The 19,581-nt window shown below is 66.5% G+C and overlaps 2 protein-coding genes across 4 annotated transcripts in view; one reads left to right on the top strand and one right to left on the bottom strand.

Moving 5' to 3' along the window:
* Positions 1–16,553, top strand: part of LOC140652459 (dedicator of cytokinesis protein 2-like) — an 85,241-nt gene extending 68,688 nt beyond the window's left edge. For both annotated transcript variants that reach the window (XM_072863267.1, XM_072863268.1), the window contains 25 exons: positions 2,755–2,853; positions 3,151–3,245; positions 3,907–3,985; positions 4,128–4,228; positions 4,447–4,505; positions 5,391–5,539; positions 6,911–6,996; positions 7,555–7,711; positions 8,018–8,058; positions 8,316–8,406; positions 8,493–8,612; positions 9,165–9,254; positions 9,401–9,505; positions 10,492–10,633; positions 10,796–10,877; positions 10,980–11,064; positions 11,293–11,379; positions 12,660–12,836; positions 12,981–13,064; positions 13,189–13,326; positions 13,679–13,764; positions 14,229–14,379; positions 14,753–14,864; positions 15,446–15,579; positions 15,655–16,553. In XM_072863267.1, the coding sequence (XP_072719368.1) occupies positions 2,755–2,853; positions 3,151–3,245; positions 3,907–3,985; positions 4,128–4,228; positions 4,447–4,505; positions 5,391–5,539; positions 6,911–6,996; positions 7,555–7,711; positions 8,018–8,058; positions 8,316–8,406; positions 8,493–8,612; positions 9,165–9,254; positions 9,401–9,505; positions 10,492–10,633; positions 10,796–10,877; positions 10,980–11,064; positions 11,293–11,379; positions 12,660–12,836; positions 12,981–13,064; positions 13,189–13,326; positions 13,679–13,764; positions 14,229–14,379; positions 14,753–14,864; positions 15,446–15,579; positions 15,655–15,744 (2,640 nt within the window). In that variant the 3' untranslated portion in view covers positions 15,745–16,553. The remainder of the gene's footprint in view (positions 1–2,754; positions 2,854–3,150; positions 3,246–3,906; positions 3,986–4,127; positions 4,229–4,446; positions 4,506–5,390; positions 5,540–6,910; positions 6,997–7,554; positions 7,712–8,017; positions 8,059–8,315; positions 8,407–8,492; positions 8,613–9,164; positions 9,255–9,400; positions 9,506–10,491; positions 10,634–10,795; positions 10,878–10,979; positions 11,065–11,292; positions 11,380–12,659; positions 12,837–12,980; positions 13,065–13,188; positions 13,327–13,678; positions 13,765–14,228; positions 14,380–14,752; positions 14,865–15,445; positions 15,580–15,654) is intronic.
* A 304-nt stretch (positions 16,554–16,857) lies between these two features.
* On the bottom strand, positions 16,858–19,472 carry LOC140652463 (BCL2/adenovirus E1B 19 kDa protein-interacting protein 3-like). 2 transcript variants are annotated; one of them, XM_072863276.1, is made up of 6 exons: positions 19,176–19,472; positions 18,309–18,441; positions 18,070–18,199; positions 17,895–17,989; positions 17,600–17,749; positions 16,858–17,264 (listed from the first exon to the last, which is right to left on the bottom strand). In XM_072863276.1, exons 1-6 carry the CDS (start codon positions 19,264–19,266, stop codon positions 17,216–17,218), a joined length of 648 nt encoding a protein of 215 aa, XP_072719377.1. In that variant the 5' UTR covers positions 19,267–19,472; the 3' UTR covers positions 16,858–17,215. The 2 variants fall into 2 exon arrangements, with proteins under 2 accessions (XP_072719377.1, XP_072719378.1); XM_072863277.1 differs by having other exon boundaries at positions 17,246–17,264; positions 17,600–17,721.
* Between the last annotated feature and the right edge of the window lie 109 nt (positions 19,473–19,581).

Raw genomic sequence — 19,581 nt, 5'->3', positions numbered from 1 at the left:
GTCGCGCAGTGCGAATCTCTGCCGTGATGGTGGGTGACGTGCACCCCCGGCCGGTACATGAGAAATGGCCCCCCAGAACCTCAGCGAAGGCTCAGGCTGCTCCCGCTCTGCCCCAGTGGCAGCGTGGCTGCACAGCCGGGCTCTGTCAGTGGGGAAGGCGACCCCGGCTCCCACCATGGGGTCTCTCCCGAGACCAGGGCTCCGTGGCATCGCACACACGGACGCTTAGGGACTATAGGTGGATTTGTGGCACTTTCCCCACTTTGCCAGCGCTTAGCGCTTGCCCCCTTGCAGGCAAGGTATCCCCTGCTCCCGAGCCGAGTCCTGGGAGCAGGCCATGCTGCACGGTGAGGAGGCGCTTGCCTCCAGCTTGGTGGGCAAGTTGTACTCACTCGGACTCATGCAGGCAGCCGCGGGCAGCCAGTGACCCGGGTATCTGCAGGATCTCTGCGGCATGCCTGTGCGGCCTCCCTGCGTGCAGGTGCTGCTGCTCCTGCTGCATGCCAGCGTTCCGCAGGGAAGCTTCAGGTCTGTGGCTTCACTTTGATGCTAAAAGGACTGGGATCTGCTGGTTTTTTATTCATTTGCTTCTCATAAGATAATTCCCTTCAAACCTGCCTGCACCTTGGACGGCAGCCAGGGCTGGCTGTGGGGCACAGTGCTTCCCCACAGCAATCCCCTGCCGTATGCTGCATCCCTTCCAGAGGAGCTCCCCTGGCCCCGCTGCCGGGGCTGCCCAGGGGCTGGTGGGACGAACCCAGGGCCCTTGGTTGCAGGCAGCAGCCGAGTGGCCCTGGGCTGTCCCCTTCGGTCTCTGAAACGCCCCCTCCTCTGGCTGCTCCGTGCAGCCGGCAAGGGCTGGCCTGGGGCTGTGACGGGGCTCCGTCCCTGCCACGGAGCAGGGGATCACCGGAACCGGTGGAATGAGCCGGGGGAAGCTCTGGCAGCGGCTGACCTGCCAGGGCTGGAAGGAGCCCGCATTGCCCCTTGCCGTGTGCCTTTCTGCAGTGCCGCCGGCGCTGCTCCTACGCGCCCGGGACGGGCAGCGGTGCTCAGTGCCCGGTGGTGCGCTCGCAGCAGTCTCAGCACGACAGTGTCCGGGGAAGTGTTGGCACCTGAAGCCACCCACAAAGCTCTGTCGGTGACACTGGGGCACGGCAGGGCCTTCGCTCCTCCTGAGCCTGCCAGATGATGCTCTTACCCCCAGAAATAGCCACCCTTTTCCCACAGTTTCCAGCCCCGGGTGCACCCCCAGGACAGCTTTCCGGCTGAGTAGTCACACGTGGGCTGTGCTGGACACCGCTGAAAGCTGGGCCTTTAATAATAGGGAGCGTCAGGCGCTCTCGTGGCCCCCCTCAGCCCTGGCACTGCCAGGCTTCCCACCACGTTGGAGTGCCCTGACCGACCCCGGGCTCTGCCCGTCCCCAGCACACCGTGGTGCTTCCAAGGGTGGTTGGGTTGGTTTGTATGCTCCCCGGCACGTGCAGTGGTGGTGGTGTGTGGGGTGACAGCACCCTTGCAACGGTGGTTGATGCTGAGAGCAGCCAGCTTTTCCACTCGCTGACTCTGCTGCTGCGCTGTGGGGGCTGGACCAGGGCTGCTGCATCCCTGGGTGACTTTGGGTGTGGGGCGACTCCTGGGATACAGACTCCTAAAATGTCACAGGAGGGCTTGGAGCTGCTTTGCACACACCCAGGCGTGGGCTGTGGTGGTGTCTCCTTGCAAACTGCCCCACCAGGGGACTGTCCCTTCCGCCCAGCAGCAGCCATCCTTTGGGGAAGTAATGCTTTAAAGTGTCTCTCTGAGCTCAGTGCTGCAGCTGGCCGCTGTCTGCATGAGCAGAGCTCAGGAGGATCCTGGCGACTGAGCAACACTCCTGTTCGGTGACCCGGAGCCCCGACCCTGGTGGCTTTCGGGCTTCTGTGGCTGCTCGGTTCCCCGTGGAGTTTCCTGTAGCTTTGTCCCAAGAGCAAGCCTATTGCAGACTCATCTATGTTAGAAGTATCGTCAAGAACATGTTGCACTAATTAGCTAAATGGAAGATGAAACGCTGTGGTGAGCAGCAGGTGGGTGTTGCACCCTGCCATCCACGCCTCGTTTCACAAGCAATGCAGCTGAGCCCAATTTGGAGATCAGGCACGGCCTTTCTCACAGTGCAGAGACAGGCATCCTGGTCAGCCCCTGCCATTGCCGCACTGCTCATCTCGCAACAAAGCTGTGAGTACCCAGAACAGGAGTGGAATTCATGGCTCAATTTGGGACCCTTTGCTAGAGGCAGTCTAGACACATTGGCCTCCAGAAAGAAGCCGCTTGCTGTTTTCAAACTGCGCTTACATCCACATACTGCCCTAAATGACCTTAAAAATTACAGATGTATGCTACAGCAAATATGCTATATAGTTATGTCTGTGTCCTCCCCAGTGTCACGGCAGGTGTCAGAGCTGTCCCACCCTTGGAGCGGGGTGCGTGGGACCGGGAGAGGAAGGGCTGGCTGTAGGAGCCGGCACTGAGCAGGGCAGGAGGAGAGGTCTGGAGATCTGGGGAGGGGAGGGTACTGCGGAGGGCGAGGGCGCCCCAGGGCAGCTGGGGCTCTGGGGTACGGACCAGCTGGAGGAACACGGACGGGTGCGCAGGGCCCCCCTTGCCCCAGTGCACCCCGCAGTGCTGGCCACGGGGGGCCCCCCTCGGCCCCCGTGCACCCCACGGTGCTGGCTGTGGGGCCTCGGCAGTGCCTGACCAGCCCTTCTCCCCCAGAGTCACTATGTGGCCTGCATGGCCGCCATCCTGAGCCAGATGGACAAGGACCACTACAGCTCCTACATCAAGGCGTTTCCCTCGCGGCCCGAGCTGATGGTGAGTGCTGCCCCGCGCAGCGAGACCGGGGCCCTCCGTCACCGGCACCTCCCTGCCTCTCCACCCCATGTCTCAGCTTGGGCATCCCACCGGTCCCAGTGCCCTGCCTGCACCTGGGCACCCAGCACTGGTGCCACCTGCCCTGGACCCCGGCAACAGCCCACATCCCCGCTCCACGAAGGTGAAGCTCTCAGTCGGGTGGCGAGGGTCGCTCCCAGCCCCGGTGCTCAGCACAGCATCACCCCGGGAGGGCATCGTGGTCAAGCCCAGCTCCTGACATCTCCTCCTCCCTGGCAGGACTTCCTCATGGAGACCTTCATCCTCTTCAAGGACCTGATTGGCAAGATGGTGTACCCCTGTGACTGGATGGTGATGAACATGGTGCAGAACCGGTGAGGACCTCTGGGCTGGGACGGACCCACAGGCGGATACTGGGGCTGGATGTGAGAACCTGGGGTGCCTTCCTGGGGCCTGGGCAGATGGCACGCAGGCACTGCAGCAGGGCTGTGCCGGGCAGCCTAAGGCTAGCTTAGCTCCCGCCAAATCCCCCTCGAACAGCCCTGGGTCCGTGCTCGGGCTGGCTTGGGGCAGCTCCAGACGCTTCCTGCTGTGCCCTGGGACAGTCCGGCCCCATCTGGGAGCCGGGTGGCGGAGCTGCTCTCTGCAGCCCCGTCGGTGTGCTTGGGGGGGCTCCCGGGAGGCAGTGGGAAGCTGATGCCAGACACCCCATCCCTCCCACCCTGGGTGTCTGCGCACGGCAGGGATGCCCGGCATGCAGGACTGGTGCACCCCAGGCAGCGCTCGGCTGCACCGCAGCGAGCGGAAAGGGCCAGCTGGAGTGTGGATGGATGCAGGCAGGAGCACGCTGTGACCTCAGCCCCAGGGCATGGCGAGGCCTGGCCCCTGCCTGCCCCCCCCACCGCCCCTTGCCTCTCCATCGCCGGGGGCCGCCAGCCCGGCTCTCCCCTCGCTGCTGTTCGGCCCTGCCCGCGGGCGGTGGGCAAGCAGCGCGGCTGCCCTCCGCTCAGCGCCCCGCGGCCGCTCGCTCCGCAGGGAGTTCCTGCGCGCCATCAACCAGTTTGCTGCGACCTTGACGGAGATGTTCCTGAGCAACAGCAGCTTCGAGCTGCAGGTGAGCGGGCGCTGCCCCGGCCCCGGGGCTGCCTGTGCCCTGCGGGGACCAGGAAGGGACCCAGCCTGGCACTTGGTGCTGCCTTCCCCCCCAGCCCCCCGTGCCACCCAGCCTGGCATTCGTCCCTATGTTTTCACTGCAGCTTTGGAACAACTATTTCCACCTGGCCGTGGCTTTCCTCACCCAGGACTCCCTGCAGCTGGAGAACTTCTCCCAGGCCAAGCGCAACAGCATCCTGGCCAAGTGAGTCACCCTTGCCTTCGCTGGCCCTCCCCGGCCCGGCTGCCTGCCAGCATCACCTTGGGGCCGAGCTCTGTAGCTCTGCTTCAGGTTCCTGCCCACCTGCTGCCACACGGTGGGGTCAGGGATTTTGGGATGTTGGCCTGGCTGTGCTTGGGCTCCTGGCCTGGACGCTGCGCCCCAGGCTGCAGAGCGATGCTGACCAACGTCCGTCCTGGCAGGTACGGGGACATGAGAGCCACGATTGGAGCTGCCATTCGGGACATGTGGTACAACCTAGGTAAGCCGCAGTGTGGCCAGCAACGAGGAGGCTTGGCGAGTCTCTGCGGTTCATCAGCACTGTCCCCAAAATGGGTGCTGGGGAGCGGGGTGTTGCCAGTGTGGGGCATGGGAGCCTGCAGGCGTGTGAACCTGCAGGTGTGCAAACCTGTGGGATGTGCAAGCCGGTAGGACGTGCAATCTGGGGGCTGCTGCACGATGTGCAAGTCTGTGGGATAATATGTGATCCCGTGGGATGTACACATCTGCAGACGTGCAAGGCTGCGGGTGTGCGAGCCCGCCGGCACTGTGGCCAGTCATGAGCTCACACTCCCTGCAGGCAGCCTCCCCTCTCAGGGCTGGTGTCTGCCTGCAGCCCTGCCTTCCTCTTCCCCAGTCCTGCGGGCTCCTGCCTTGCCTTGTTTCCCCCGCACGGTGTGGGTCGCACGGCCGGAAGCATCTCGGGGCCAGGCAGGCTGCGAGGACGCAGCACCTCGGGTCTCTGCCCCGTGCCCCAGCAGAGAGCAGGGAGCTGCATGGAGTGTGTGGGGCAGCCCGCGGTGCAGCGGTGGAGCAGTGATGGGAGCCTGCAGGCTCCCGCGTGGGTTGTTCACATGTGCCAGGGCCTCCAGGACGCCAGCACAACCCCAGCTCGTGGTACCACAGCCAAGTGTTTGCCGTGCTGTCCTGGCCATGCAGCATTACCTGCCCACCAGCATGGCTGCCCCACAGGATTGCCTGGCTCTGCTGTGGCCGCCTGCGCCAGGCGTGCAGACCTCCTGGCACTGCTCCCCCTCGTCTTCCGTGCGTTGCTGCCTGTTGGCAGCTGCGGGCCCTCAGGCCAGGGCTGGCCCCGGGAGGCAGGCTGCAAGAGCCCGGGACCCCCAGCCTTCCCTGCCCTCCCCAGGCCATCGCAAGATCGAGTTCATCCCGGGCATGGTGGGCCCCATCCTGGAGATGACGCTCGTGCCGGAGCTGGAGCTGCGCAAGTCCACCATCCCCATCTTCTTTGACATGATGCTCTGCGAGTACCAGCTGACCAAGAGCTTCAGCCGGGTGAGTGCCCAGGGCTGCGGCTGGGCCGTGGCAGGAAGCCAACATGGCCGGATCCTGCTCCTCACCCAGGCTGGGCCGTCCCTTGTGGGGTGGATGGAGGTGATGCTCAGCCTCCCCTCTCTCATCCTGGGATGTGGGGCTGCAGGAGGGAGGGACGAGGGACAGGGGACAGGGGGAGCTGGCAGGGACATGAGGAGCAGGGAGAGCCACTGGGCGATGCAGAGGATTTCCCAGGGACGAGCAGGGACAGGTCAGGCGTCACCCGCTCAGCCGGTCCCGGCGCTGGCTGAAAACAAGAACGGTGGGAGGGGGGAGGTCTGCACAGACCTCCTGCATTTCCATTTGTCTTCCCTCGTTGCTGTGAGTCTTCTCCATGCAAAAGGCTTTTCCAGTTTTTGATTAGGTGGCATTTGCCTCTTCCGAGCTGGAAGCCTTTCGCCCTGTCGAGGCGTCCCATGGGAGGAGAGGGGCTGGGACTGCCCTCGGAGCCACGGGTGATGCAGGTCCTGCTGCAGCCCCTTTCCCAGCCCCTTGCTCGCACCCGGGTCTGCAGCCGCAGGAGAGCTGCGTTGGAGGACCAGTGTGGGCATGGCTGGGCTCAGAGGACCTGAGGCCTTCGCAGGGGATGTCCCCGAGCCATCCTGCTGTGGCACAGGGGCTCTGCGGCTCAGGAGCTGGCCATGGCAGTGCCCCTGGCCCAGGGGGACAAGGTCCCCCCAGTTTGGGATGTGCAGACCCCAGAGGAACCCAGCGTGCAGGCAAGGGGTACCAAGGGGTACCACCAATCGGATATCTGCTCCGGACCCCCCATCCCATACTGTGCATGTGCAGGATCCCCCAGGCTTTTGGGTCCACTGGCTGCAGCCGGAGCACAAATCCCGTGGACCTGAAGGCTGAGCATCAGCTGGGAGACGGGGGACCCCAGGCTGGCACAGCCCTGCCACCCCCGGCAGGGAAGGCTGTGGCTTTAGGGGGTACAGGACGCTGCCCAGAGACCCCCGGGGTCAGCCGGGCCCAGGCTGCTGGGGGACGGCGACGAGGCGAGCGCAGGAGTGGTATGGGGACTGGGGAGCAAGTCAGGGACCTAGAGAGCATGGGGCCGTGTCTGTGCTGGGGCAGCGTGGGGACCCATCCGCTCCAGGGAGCAGCATGGCCTGGGAGGGGGGACAGGGACCCATCTGTGCCGGGCAGTCCCGGGGGAAAGGGCTGTAGCAGCAGAGCCTGGGGGCTGTTTGGGGGCCCAAGCTGGCTCCGGCTCCCGCAGCCCCTCCTGTCCCAGTGCTGTGGCCCCATGTCCCAGGGGGCTGCAGCCATGGCAGCCTGGGGCCAAGCTCAGCACATCCTCCCCTGCGCTCATGCACGTCTCTGCAGTTTGAGGATGAGATCCTGCACAAGCTGGACAGCGAGGTGGAGGGCGGCCGGGGAGACGAGCAGTACAAGCAGCTTTTTGAGAGCATGTGAGTGTGCAGTGACATCCCCGCAACCTTCTGTCCAGGGCACGACCCTTTGCTGATCCTCCTGCCCCGGCTGAATCTCGGCCGTCCTGCTCCTCCGCACGCTGTGCTCTGACCCAGAGCGTGCCTCTCGGGCGAGCGGGACCTGGGAGGAGGAAGCCTGCTGCCCGAGCAGCATCACGTGCCCCTTGCACACCGCTGCTGCCCTGGCCAGCCTGCCCCTGCCTGCCCCCTGCAATGTCCCTGCCCCAGGAATTGCCCCTGCCCTGCCCCAGGGGATGCCCCTGCCCAGGCTGCGCTCCTGCCCCGTGGTGCCCATCACCGATGCGTGCGCAGGGGGGCTGGAGCCGTCGGGTCTCTCCCCAGCCCTGCTGTGCCTGGTGGGGGGGCAGCACGGGGCTTGTCCTGTCTCGCTGCAGACTAGGTGTTGCTTTTTGTCCCTTGTTGGGGGGGCCTGCTCCCCCCCCCTCCCCCCCCCGTGGGGAAGCCGAGCCGGGGCAGTGTTGGGAGCGCTGCAGAGCGGAGCATGCAGTGAGACCCATGACCTCTTCTCCTCCCCAGCCTGCTCAGCTGCTGCCGGGGACACCCTGAGCTGGCCAAGCCTGGGGAGAACTTCGTTGCGCTGGTGACGGGGCTCCTGGAGCGGCTCCTCGACTACCGGGCTGTTATGAATGACGAGAACAAAACCTACAGCATGAGCTGCACCGTCAACCTCCTGGTGCGCACCTGCCCCACGCCCCCCGCTCTGCCAGGGCTCAGGCCCGTGTCCCCCCAGGTCCCCCCAGGGGCTGCGGTGCCCCTGGCACAGCAGAGATGGGGTGCACATGGTGCCAGACCCGGTGTCCCCCAGGGGGTACTTTCTGGGAGGCACCGTGCAGCTCCCCGCTGCTGAGGGCAGCCCAGTCCCCATGCAGGGACGGTCCCGGCAGCTCCATGACCCAGGGCAAGGTGTGGGAGAGTGGGGGGCTGCGGCACGTGACCCCTCCTGGGCTCACTCAAAACAGCCTCATCTGTTCTTCCCCAGAATTTCTACAAGGAGATCGACCGGCAGGCCATGTACATCAGGTGAGCACGGCCCCAGGGAGACCGGCATTGCCCCGGGGTGAGGGGTCCCAGGGCCCTGAGCTGCCCCAGCCCCCCCCCTCCCCGCCCTGGCCCCAGGCACATGGGGTGGGGATGGCGGAGCAGCCGGAGGGGCAGGGCGCTGGGGGCTCTGCCCCCTACCCAGCTGCCGGTGGGGGATGCTGCCCCGTGGGGCAGCACGGGCCAGACCCCGAGCTGTGCCGGCCGTTGTGCCCCATGTGCGGTACCCTCGCTCCCAGGTACCTGTACAAGCTGAAGGACCTGCACGTCAGCTACGAGAACTACACGGAGGGAGCCTACACCCTGCTGCTGCATGCCCGGCTCCTCAAGGTGGGCACAGGGGGTACAGGGGCTGTGGGGCCGCCCAGCCAGGGCCCAAGGGCTCGGTGTGATGGGCTCCCGCTGCCTCTGCGCAGTGGTCGGACGAGGCGAACACAGCCCCCATGCAGGGCTTGCACAGCCCCAGCCTGCACACCCAGCGCCAGCTGAAGGAGGCTCTCTACAACCAGATCATCGACTACTTCGACCAGGGCAAGGTCAGCGTGGCCACACGCCCCCAGCAGCCCCCCCCACCCCGCCCAGCTGGCGGGAGCTGGGCTGGCCCAGGGCAAGCCCGGCTCCCCAGCCTCTGCTGCCTCCTGCTCCGAGCCCCCAGCCTCAGCACGGCCCGCCCGCCCACCCCACCGCTGTGGTGGGGCTGGAGCTGCCCCACAGCGAGCCCAGGCTGGACGGTTCACCCCACAGCCACCCGGCTGCCGCGGCTGTCCTTCCCCATCCTGTCCCGTCCCTTCCCATCCTCAGTGCCCAGCCCTGGCCCGGGGGCCGGTAGCTGGGGCACCCCAGGAGAGGGGCTCGCCCGGGCAGGGGGCTCGGGTGCTGGAGGTGGCGGGAAGCTGAGTCCTGCTGCAGCCCGCCAGTGCCCAGCCAGACCACCAGCCCGCACGGGGAGAGCCCTCCCCTCCTCGCTCAGGAGCAGCGGTGTGGGTGCCCCAAGAGATGGGGCTGGTCTCTTCTGGAAGCCCCCAGTGCCCCCCTGCCACAGCTCACCCTGCACCATGGGGCCCCTGCCCTGGTGCCATCTTCTGCAGATGTGGGAGGAGGCCATCCACATCTGCAAGGAGCTGGCGGAGCAGTATGAGAGCGAAGTCTTCGACTACGAAATGCTGAGTGACATCCTGGTGAGTGCTCGGCTGGGCTGGGGGGGTGGCTGCCGGCAGAGCGGGCTGGGGTGCCATGAGCCACAGGGAGGGACGGGGGGTCTGCAGGGCTCCTGTCCCATGTCAGGGCCCTGGCCCATCTCCACTCCTGCCCTCTCCCCCTGCAGCAGCGGGAAGCCAAGTTCTATGAGAAGATCCTGAAGGTGCTGCGGCCCAGCCCGGACTACTTTGCCGTGGGCTACTATGGGCAAGGCTTCCCTACCTTCCTCCGGGTAAGCGGCTCCCAGCTGCCCCGAGGCCAGCGCCGTGCCAGCAGCCAGCACACTACACCTGCCCGGGACAGTGCCAGTGCCCAGGCCAAGCCTCGCGGCTGTGGCCATCTCAGGGTGGCACCCTGTGAGCAAAGCCCCGGTGGTGTCCCCGCTCCCAAGGGATGGGGCCCCTCGCTGGGGCGGTGGTGACGACTGGGTCCCCAGTGCAGGTCTGTGCCATGTCGTATTTGGGCTGCAGGGACAGGTGTGTGTTGTACCGTACCTGTGGTGCGGAGGCGGGTCTGTGCTGTTTATGAACAGATTCGGGTATCTCCGGGGTCACTGTGGGAGCCCCGCCGACCCTCGCCCCGCCAACCCTCTCCCCATCCCTGCAGCGCGCTGCTGTAGGCAGGGGCTTGCTCAGCACCTCTCCCTTTTCCTGTGCTGGCAAAGAGGCTCCTGGCGTCCACCGGCGAGAGCAGTGCTCATCTTTCTGGATGAGAGCAAAGTGTTTCACTCATGTTCGCTCCTATTACATTCCTTAGGGGCTTTTTTAATCCACTCAGATATATGTTGGCATGCTTGGTGGGCTTCTTCCATCCAAAGTGTTGGTCCTTATTTTCCTACCCCGCTGTTACGACCACAGCGAGGGTGGCATCATTTTCACAGAGGTCATGGTGGGTTTCAGGGGCTCCTTGCTGTCTCCTGGGTGGTTTCTGTATCCGCTGACTGCAGACCCCTGTCACCGCGTGCCCAGCCAAAGACGTTCTCTCCAGAGCCCTGTCTGCCCGAGCCAGCCTGCCCTTTAATTCCTTTTTCCTCCAGTTGCTGGGTTTGGGGAAATATTTTTTTCGAGAGAGGCATATTCCGCTCAGCTAAGGGCCCGGCCTCGTCGGTGCCTGCACCCCTAACGCACCAGGGCTCGCTGCAGCCGGGCCAGGGGCTGAGGGCTCCCCGGCCCTGCTCCACAGCACGCTGGGATGGGCTGCCATCTTCCTCCCCCACAGAACAAGGTCTTCATTTACCGGGGCAAGGAGTACGAGCGCCGGGAGGACTTTGAGATGCGGCTGCTGAGCCCCTTCCCCAACGCCGAGAAGCTGAAGAGCACGTCTCCGCCCGGCCAGGACATCACCGGCTCCCCAGGCCAGTGTATCCTCCAAGTGTGGGGACGGGGCTGGGAGGGTGACTCGTTCCCTGTGCCATGGCCCCCTGCGCAGGTCCCGCAGCACCTCCCCGCACACCCCTGGGGCCCCTCTCCCCCACAGCCCCCATCCTCCACGGTGTGTGCCCGTGGCTCCTTCACTCCCGCAGATATCCAGTGTTTCACCGTGCAGCCAGTGGAGGAAGCCAAGGTCCGGTTCAAGGACCGGAGCATCCCGGAGCAGATCACCAAGTGAGTGCCCCAGCACGGACAGGGTGCACCCGCTCTGCTCCACGTGGGAGGGGACGCAACAGGGGGACCTCTCCCATGCTCTGCCCCTTCCCTCCCCTGCAGTTTCTATAAAGCCAACCACGTCCAGAAGTTCAGCTACTCGCGGCCCTTCAGGAAAGGCCCGAAGGATCCAGACAATGAATTTGCAGTGAGTGCTGATGGGGGCTGCCAGGACCCCAGCTGGGAGGGATGGGGAGAGCTGGGGAGGTCCCTGTGAGGAGCCAGGTGTCCAGAGGAAGGGGGATGCAGGAGAGACAGGGGGTCCCCCAGTCCTGGGATGGGGAAGGTGGTGGTCCTGTGCCCATGGGAAGGGGAGGTGGGGTGTCCCAGGGTGATGGGGAGGAGGGCGACAGGATGACTGCTGCCCTCCCCACAGACCATGTGGATCGAGCGGACGACCTTCGTAACAGCTTACCCCCTGCCCGGCATCCTGCGCTGGTTTGTGGTGACCTCCACCACCACGGTGAGGAGGGGGGGTGCGGGGCCCTCCCAGGGCATCCCTTCCCCGAGCGGCATCACAAACCCCGGCGGGCGTGCTGCCCCCAGCCCCTCCCAGGCTTCACAAGCTCAAGTGGCTGAAGCCGGGGTGTGGGGAGCATGTCCCGCCTGGTGCTCCAGCTGAGCTCCGGCCCCGGTCCCCATGCCCTGTCAGTCGCTGTTCTCAGTGCAAACCCGATCCAGCCCACGAGGCGCTTGAGCCCCCAAACTCCGTGACTCCCAGCCTGCTCTCATGCCCCTGTGCTCCCTCGGGTGTGTGGTCCAGGGCAGTGCCCACGGCAGAGCGGACCCAGCTCCCATGTGCACCCTCCGCCTTGCAGAGCAGGGTGCGAGCACGGGCCCCTTCCCTCTGCGAGCACAGAGCCCAGCCACCACCCCTGCCCAGCAGCAGGGGATAACCCCCCTTTGGCATCACCTTGGCCCCCACTGCCCCGGCTCCAGGGCTGATCTCGGGGCAGCGCCACGTGGGAACGCTGTCCCATGCAATGGGGAAGGGTTTCTCTGCTGGCACTGGGCACGGAGACCACAGGCACTCAGGGCACCGGCAGCCTCCTTCAGCTGGTGCTGGTGGCATCAAGCTGGTGACAGGGACTGGTTTGTGTGGCTCACCCACGGGGATGCACATCTCCTCCATGGGAAGCAGGAGACCACGTGCAGGGAGCAGCAGAGGTGCTGGAGGAGTTTCAGCTACTGGCGCTGCTGACAACAGCCCCGCGCGTGGGTTTTACACCTCTATCAGAGGGAGGTGCTTGGCTAAAGTCCAGGGTGTTCCAGGTGCTGCAGCAAGGGACACGTGAAATGCACTAGCTGGGCTGCTGCACGACAGCTATGCTGCAGGGCAACGGTATGGCTGCATGAGTGCTGCCACAGACGCGTGTGTCTGCTGTTGCACAGCTGCCCCCCCCCCAGTGACAACGACGTTTACCCAGGTTTCCCATAAGCTCACCGCTGAGCTGCCACTGCCACACGCCCGTCACCTGGCCTGCAGCCTCTTGCCTGCAGGACTAACCCTGCCAGCAGCCTGTGCTCAGGGCCAGGGACCAGCACTTCCAGTGCTTCCCCCATGAGCCCTTGGCTCAGCTCCAGGCAGCCGGTGCCAGGGGTCCGAGGGGCTTCATGGGGTGAGATGTGCAACCCCGGGGCCTCTCTCTCCGTGGGACCAGGGAGAGACCAGCCTGCTGGCCCGCACCAGGACGGGCAGGTCGCTGGGTCAGCCGGCTGCTGACCTTCCCTCCCTGGGCACAGACCATCATCTCTCCCCTGGAAAATGCCATTGAGACCATGATGAAAACAAATGAGAAAATTATGAGTGAGATCAACCGGCACCAGAATGACCACAGCCTGCCCATCAACCCGCTCTCCATGCTGCTCAACGGCATCGTGGACCCTGCTGTCATGGGTGGCTTTGCCAAGTACGAGACGGTGAGGACACGTGGGTGCTGCGCCAGGGCTGGCGCGGGCACTCTCGGGGCTGGCGACCACAGGCACTGGCACCATTTTGTGCCAACCCCTGCCTGCGCGGAGCCAAACCAGCCCATCAGCGGGACTGAGAGGGGGTTGTTGCAGGCCTTTTTCCAGGAGTCCTACCTGCAGGAGCACCCCGAGGATGAGGGGAACATCGAGAAGCTGAAGGACCTGATCGCCTGGCAGGTACAGCCCGCAGCATCCCTCCAGCAGCTGGAGGGGACAGCTGCCCTGGGGCACCAAGTGCCCAGCGTCCCCATCCTGGGGGAGCCCCACAAGACCAGGCGGACCCGTCCCCATTCTCCTGCAGACACCGCTGCTGGCAGAGGGGATCCGGATCCATGGGCGGAAGGTGACGGAGGACCTGCGGCCCTTCCATGAGCGCATGGAGCAGTGCTTCGTGCAGCTGCGAGCCAAGGTGGAGAGCCAGTATGGGGTGCGGGAAATGGTGAGTGCCAGGGCGGTGAGCATGGTGCAGCCACAGCGGGGGCTGCACGGATGGTGCGTGGCACCTGCAGGGTGACGCTGGACAAGCCATCACAGGTCTGGGGCAGGAGGGAACAGCTCGATGGGGCCACAGCTGCAGAAGCAACAGGGTAAGGGGCACTGTGCATGGGGAACCTTGGGGCCCCTGCCTGCCCTGGGTGGGGGGACAGCACTACCTGGGGTGGCTGGTACTGGCACAAAACCAGGATTGGGCAGAGAGGGCGTTGCTGGTCCTGGCTGAGTCAAGGGAAGGAGAGGGGAGGCTCTGCACTCTCATCCCTCCTGGCTCGCTCTCAGGCTCCCTGTGCTCTCAGGTCTGCTTCGAGGACCGGCGGAGTGGACGACCCCGGTCCATGGCCTGGGGACGCGACTGGGACCGGCTGAGCCACGCTGGAGACAGGCGAGTGCTGTGGTGGGGAGCGCTGGCCCCAAGCCACCCCCCCTCACCCCTCCCCACTGGCCCCACACCGCTGAGCCATCCTCACTCTCCTCCACCCCAGACGCTTCTCTCCCACCTCCCCAGCCCACTGCCTTCCTGGCTTCCCTTTATGCCAAGCCGCATCTCAGGGGTCCATCCTGCCATGCCACCACGGTGGCCCTGTCGCTGGTGGGGGGGCGTGGAGTAGGGACACCTCACGTGCAGCCCCCAGGCCCACCTGGACATCGCTGTCACCTGAGCCATCCGCGCTTGTCTTGCTGGCTTGTCCCCCCTCAGCATCCACTGCTAAGATCTGCTGGAGATGGTGCTGGTGCCTGGCTGAGGGCAGCCACTCCTGGCCATGGTCCAGCCGGCTCATGGCATAGCCCTGCTCCCCAGTCCCCCTGCCACCCGCCTGCCCCTCACCAGCCACAGTTGCTCCACAGCACGGAGGCACCCCCGACCCCAAAGCCTGCCCCTCGCACCTCCGAGAGCGAGGACCGCAGGAACGAGCGCAAGGAGAACCGCTCCAGCACCTTCTTTGGGTACCGGCGGCAGGACCTGCGCCAGTCCATCTCGGAGCTGCCAGAGCCCAAGGTGATACTTAGCACAACCCTGGTGCCTCCCCTCCTCCCCGGGGCCCCGCTTGCGCTCCCCCGGGCATCCTGCTGCACCTGGAGCCCCTGGCCCAGCTGGCAGCACCAGGCCCCGGGACAGCCGGCACCCCTCGGGGGGCTGGTGGCAGCCCCTGCTGCAGGGCGCAGCTGGCCGACGGCAGGGAGGGCAGGAGCAGAGCCTGGTGCGGCACAAGGCTGGAGACCCAGGGCTGCGGGCAGTGGCTGCCTCTGGGCTGCGGGCAGGGTGCTGGGGAGCATCGCACCCTGCCAGAGGCTCTGCGTTCCCAGGGCCATGGGTGCTGCGATGCAGCCTGGCCCTCGCTTAGGCACTGAGGCTCCCCTCTGCGCCCCAGGACGAGAAGCGGAGACTCTCCCGCAACATGAGCGAGAGCAGCCTGGGCAGCTCTGAGGGGAAACAGCCCCTGCCAAGCCGAGACGCCGCTGGTGCTCAGCCCAGCACTGCAGGTACTCCCACCATGGCTGCAGGCTTGGGGTGCCTTCCTGGCCCCTCACGCGCCCCTGGCACGGCTGGGGGGGCACCTTCCCTAGCCCCTACAGCCCCAAGCAGCATCCAGCCCTTACCTCCGCGAGCAGGGCTGTGCCCCCCCCCCCCCAGCAGTGCAGATACTCCCAGCCCTGCACCCCAGCACAGGCACCCTCACCCCCCCTGTGCCATCCCCACAATGGCACAGGCACGTCCTGCAGCCGGGAGCAGGCAGGGAGCACTTGGTACCAAAAGCACGGGCAGACCCCACGCGGCTCACGTCCCCCACCGAACACTCCCCGTGGAGCTGCTGGCCGTCGATCCCAGACCTCGTGCCACCGAGTCTCAGTGCCGAGATCAGCTCCCAGTGGGAGCCAGCACCCCCCCCGCCCCGGGCCTCCGCCCCATGCCACCCCCAGCCTCTCTGCCCAGGGCTGTCATGCTCCAGCTAGCCCTGGCAGCCCAGGGCACCTAGCAGTCCAGAGCACACCGAGGGGCTCCATGGGCCCTCCCAGGGCCCCCACAGCCCTCCAGACTCAGCCCACCGCCCCTGCCGGCGCAGGGCTGTCCCTGTCTCCCACTGGCTTCGGCGGCCGTGTGAAGAGTGCCAGCAAGGCCTCGCCGCTGCCCCGCAAGATCAGCCCCACGGTGTACGAGACGTTCCTGGAGCAGAGCGACGCTGCAGCCGGAGGGAAGGTACTGCCTGGCCCAGGCCCAGGCCCCTGGCCCCTGCTACCCACCGCCCCCGCTAACTGCCCGCTCTGCTTGCAGGCATCCACGTCGCCGACAGCAGATGGAAATAAAGGGCTGAAGTCGCCTCCGCCTCCGCCACCAAAGTCCAAGCGAGTGTCACAGCTCTGACCCGGTGCCTGCCCGCAGCTGCACCATCCACTTGCGGCCACCCCTGCTCAAGGGGATGGAAAAGCCCGCGGTGCCCCTGCTCCCACCTGGTTGCTGGATGAACGGCCCTGCTTGATCCTTGCCTGCTGGACCACCCCTCGCCCACCCCTCTTGTAGTATTTACGCCACAAGCATCCCGCATGGCCACAGGACTCCCTGTGCGCCCCGGTACCCAGGGCGGCACAGGGCACCGCCATCCTGTGTCCAGCCAGGTCTGGCTATTGCCACCCTCCAGGTGCCCCCCAGGGCCGGGACCCATCTGTCCCCAAACACTTCCCCGCCCCAGGGCTCTGCATCAGCCCTCAGGACCACGCTCAACCTTCCTGCTGCTGCGAAGCAGTTGCGCGCCAGCCCGTGCCAGGAAGTCTCACCCGCACAGAGCTGCGCTGAGCTCCCACCCACGCAGCCCCTCCAGCAGTGCAAGCACACCATGCTGAAGAGGACTTTCCTCCCTCCACCCTGAACTGCCAGGAGATCACCCCAGGTGCTGGACAACCAGCAAGCCCTCCGCCGGTGTGTGCTAAGCTCTTCCCTCCCCTCCTGCTCTCGACCCCAGGGGCAGCTCCTGGCGCTTGGCCACCCACCCCATCCTGCAGCACCGGGACAAACACTTCTGGCCCGGGCACTGTGACTGCACAGGAGCCAGCCAGGTCTGCGAGTGGGCCCGGGGAGCATCGTGCTTTGCGGTGCCAGCTCTCCTGCCAGGATCTGGCTTTGCAGCCCTGCCTGTGCCAGGCTCCGGCCCCTGCCTCCCCGCTGCAGCAGGCCACGGCCAACTAATAAAGGACTAACACATCAGCTGGGGACCCTGCGGTGGGGCTGAAAACCCTGTATGAGCCCCAGCTCTCAACCCTGCCCACGCACAGCCCAAACCAGGGGCCTTTCCACAGCCAGGCACCGCCCTGGCACTGTGCCCCAGCACCCCAAAGAGCGGGGACTCACCCTCCTGCAGCCTGGAGCCCCGTGGCAGGGAAAGCCCATGGGAACCCAATGCCGCTGGGGAGCACGCTCACTCTCCCCTGGCCGGGCTGTGCTGGGTCTGGCGCGGTGGCTGCCAGCATGCTGCTCTGCCTCCCGAGCTGGCACAGGGCTGTTTATTTGCATGTGGCGTTGCAGGCTCAGGAGTCGTATTTACAGTCTTGTGTTAAAGAGGAGGAACCTGGACCCGTAACCAAGGGATGGGGAGGGCAGGGGCTGCCTGCAGCAGGGGGCTGCCTGCAGCAGGGAGCTGCCATCAGTGGGTTCCTGTCTACGTGGGCGGGCAGGATCAGCTCCCTAGGCTGGGGCTAAAGAAGGGACAAGGGGAGACAGTGCCTCGTGCCACAGACACGAAGTCTGGGAGCAGTTGGGCTGCACCGGTGCCTGGGCTCCCTCCACACGCTCAGCAGAGGAGCGGAATGGTGGAGCCACCCATCTCGCTGAGCCCAGCTCTTCACAGCGGGTTTGCTGAGGAGGCTGCCAGCCGCTTCCCAATGTAGATCCTGGATTGGAGAGAGCGACTGTAAGGCACTCGCATGGGGACAGCCTGCTGGGCCTCAGCGAGCCAGTAGTGAGGGGAGAGGGCAGCAGCCACAGAGAAGACTCTGGCTGCTGGGAGCAGTGGTGTAGAACAGCACCCAAGGATGAACAGTCCAACTCCAGGAGCGTTCCTCCACTTCCCACGGGGACCACCCCCTGGGCTGGGGCAGCCAGAGGCCCCGGGCAGCCCCAGACTGCACAGACGCCCCGCAGCGCAGGGCTCACCCTGCCTGCACCGAAGGGGCTGGTTCTGGCCAAGGCCACTCAACAGCACAGGTCAGGCCCATCAGGAACTCACCCCAGTCCCAGGGTCAGCACGTGGCTGAGCAGCAGCGAGGGGATGAAGAGCAGCAGCAGCTCTGAACTGAAAAGTCTCTTCTTTCTCCCCACTGCACCTCCCTGCAGGCTCCACAGCACCGGCTGGGGGGAGCACACAAAGGCAAACTCCCTGGGAAAAGTGCATGGTTAAAGGGGGCACGAGGGAAGAGAGCAGAGCACAGCAGGAGGGTACGGGGACAGCAGGACAGGGGTGGTGAGGCAGACAGCAAGGACAGGGGACAGCAGGACATGCTTGTGGGGGACACGGGCCTTACTTTGGAGACAGACGCTGCGGGCGGCAGGCACAGGCCCAGCCGAGGGATGCTGGCAGGCGTCGCTCCTTCCGCTCGGCTTCCTCCGGCACATCCCGCTAGGAGGAGGCACAGGGCAGGTGAGGCCAGGGGCACGGCCAGCACGGCGCAGCCCGGCACAGGGGGCCAGCTCCCTTACCTGTCGGGGGTGGGGGCAGCCCAGCTGGGGCTGGCTGCAGGGAGGGAGCGGCTCGCTCTCTCCAGGCTGCTCGCTTGCTTGGCTGGCTCCATCGTCATCCCAGGCCGGGGAGCCCAGCGCGAGCAGGGCACTGCAAACATAACCTCCTCGGTCACCAAGCCTGCAGCACCCCTTGGCCCCCCGACGCCCACCCTGGCCGGGCAGGACTCCAGGTGCCCAGGCTCCTCCTCAGGACTCACCCATCGCCGCTCTCCGTCTCCAGCTGGGCCTCCAGCAGCATCTGCTCCACGTCAGCGTGGCAGGAGGAGAACCGCGAGGGCGCGGGCTCCGGCTCCAGGCACCCTGGGCCACACCGCAGCTCCACCCAGGAGCCTGGGGGGGTTGTCAGCCCAGCACCAGCCTGGCCCCTGCGCTGCCCACCCACTCTGCCCCGGGCCCACCGGCACACCCCACCCCATCCAAGAGGCCTCCTTGGCTCGCCCCGTCCCATCCGGGAGCCCTCCCTGGCGCACCCTACGCCACTGCCCAGGGACCATGGGAGCACCGAGCGTGTCTCTGACCTGGGACCTCCTGCTCCCCCCCACCTGCCCAGGGCTCTCCTCGGTGTGCCCTGCTCCCCCGGGACACCCATCTGCCTCTGCCCCAGCCCCCACGGTGCACATCAGCCCGCTTGTCCGTGACCCCCGTTGATCCTGCCGCCCCCCCCCAGCGCACATCAGCCCACCCAGGACCCCCATGGAATTGGACCCCCTGGAAGACGCCAGCCTGCCCAGGACCCCGGGGCTCCCCATGGACTTGCCCCCGCTCCCCGGTGCATGTCAGCCCTCCCAGGACTCCCGTTGACCTAGACCGCCGCCACGTGCACGTCAGCCTGCCCAGGACCCCCAGGCTCCCCATTGATCCAGGCCCCCCCCCGGGTCACGTCAGCCTGTCTGGGACACCCGGGACTCCCACCGACCCAGACCCCCCGGTGCATGCCGGCCCACCCGGGGCCCCACTCACCCGGGCGCCCCCGTGCATGCCAGCCCACCCGGGGACCCCAGTGACCCGGTGCATGTCGGCCCACCCGGGACCCCACTGCCCCACGCCCCGGGCGCCCCACGGACCGTCGTCGCCGGCGCACGCCATGGCCCCGCGGGTGCAGCCGCGCTCGGCCCCCGCCGCTCTGACAGTCACGTGACGCCCGCGAGCCCCCATGTAAATAAAACCACCGGCACCGGGCGCCCGTGCCTTAAAAGGGCACCGGCTCCGTCCTCTGGGGCCCGCGCGGTCCGCACCCGGGCGGGAGCGGCGGCGGGGGCCGGGCCGCCGTCGGGTTGGCCGCCGGCCCCGCCCCGGGGGCGCGGCAGCCGGCTGCGGCTCGCCCGGCACAACGGGCGCCGGCCCCGCCGCGTCGCCCCTTTAAGCGGCGCCTACGTGCGGCGCGCGAGCGGGCGGCGGCCGCGGCGCGTGCGGATCCGCACGGAGCCTGGCTGCCCCGCCCCCCCCGCCCGGTGGCCCCGCCCCCCGCGC

Source organism: Ciconia boyciana, chromosome 5 (genome assembly GCF_034638445.1).
Source record: "Ciconia boyciana chromosome 5, ASM3463844v1, whole genome shotgun sequence".
NCBI lineage: Eukaryota > Metazoa > Chordata > Aves > Ciconiiformes > Ciconiidae > Ciconia > Ciconia boyciana.
This window is presented reverse-complemented; position numbering and strand designations above follow the sequence as displayed.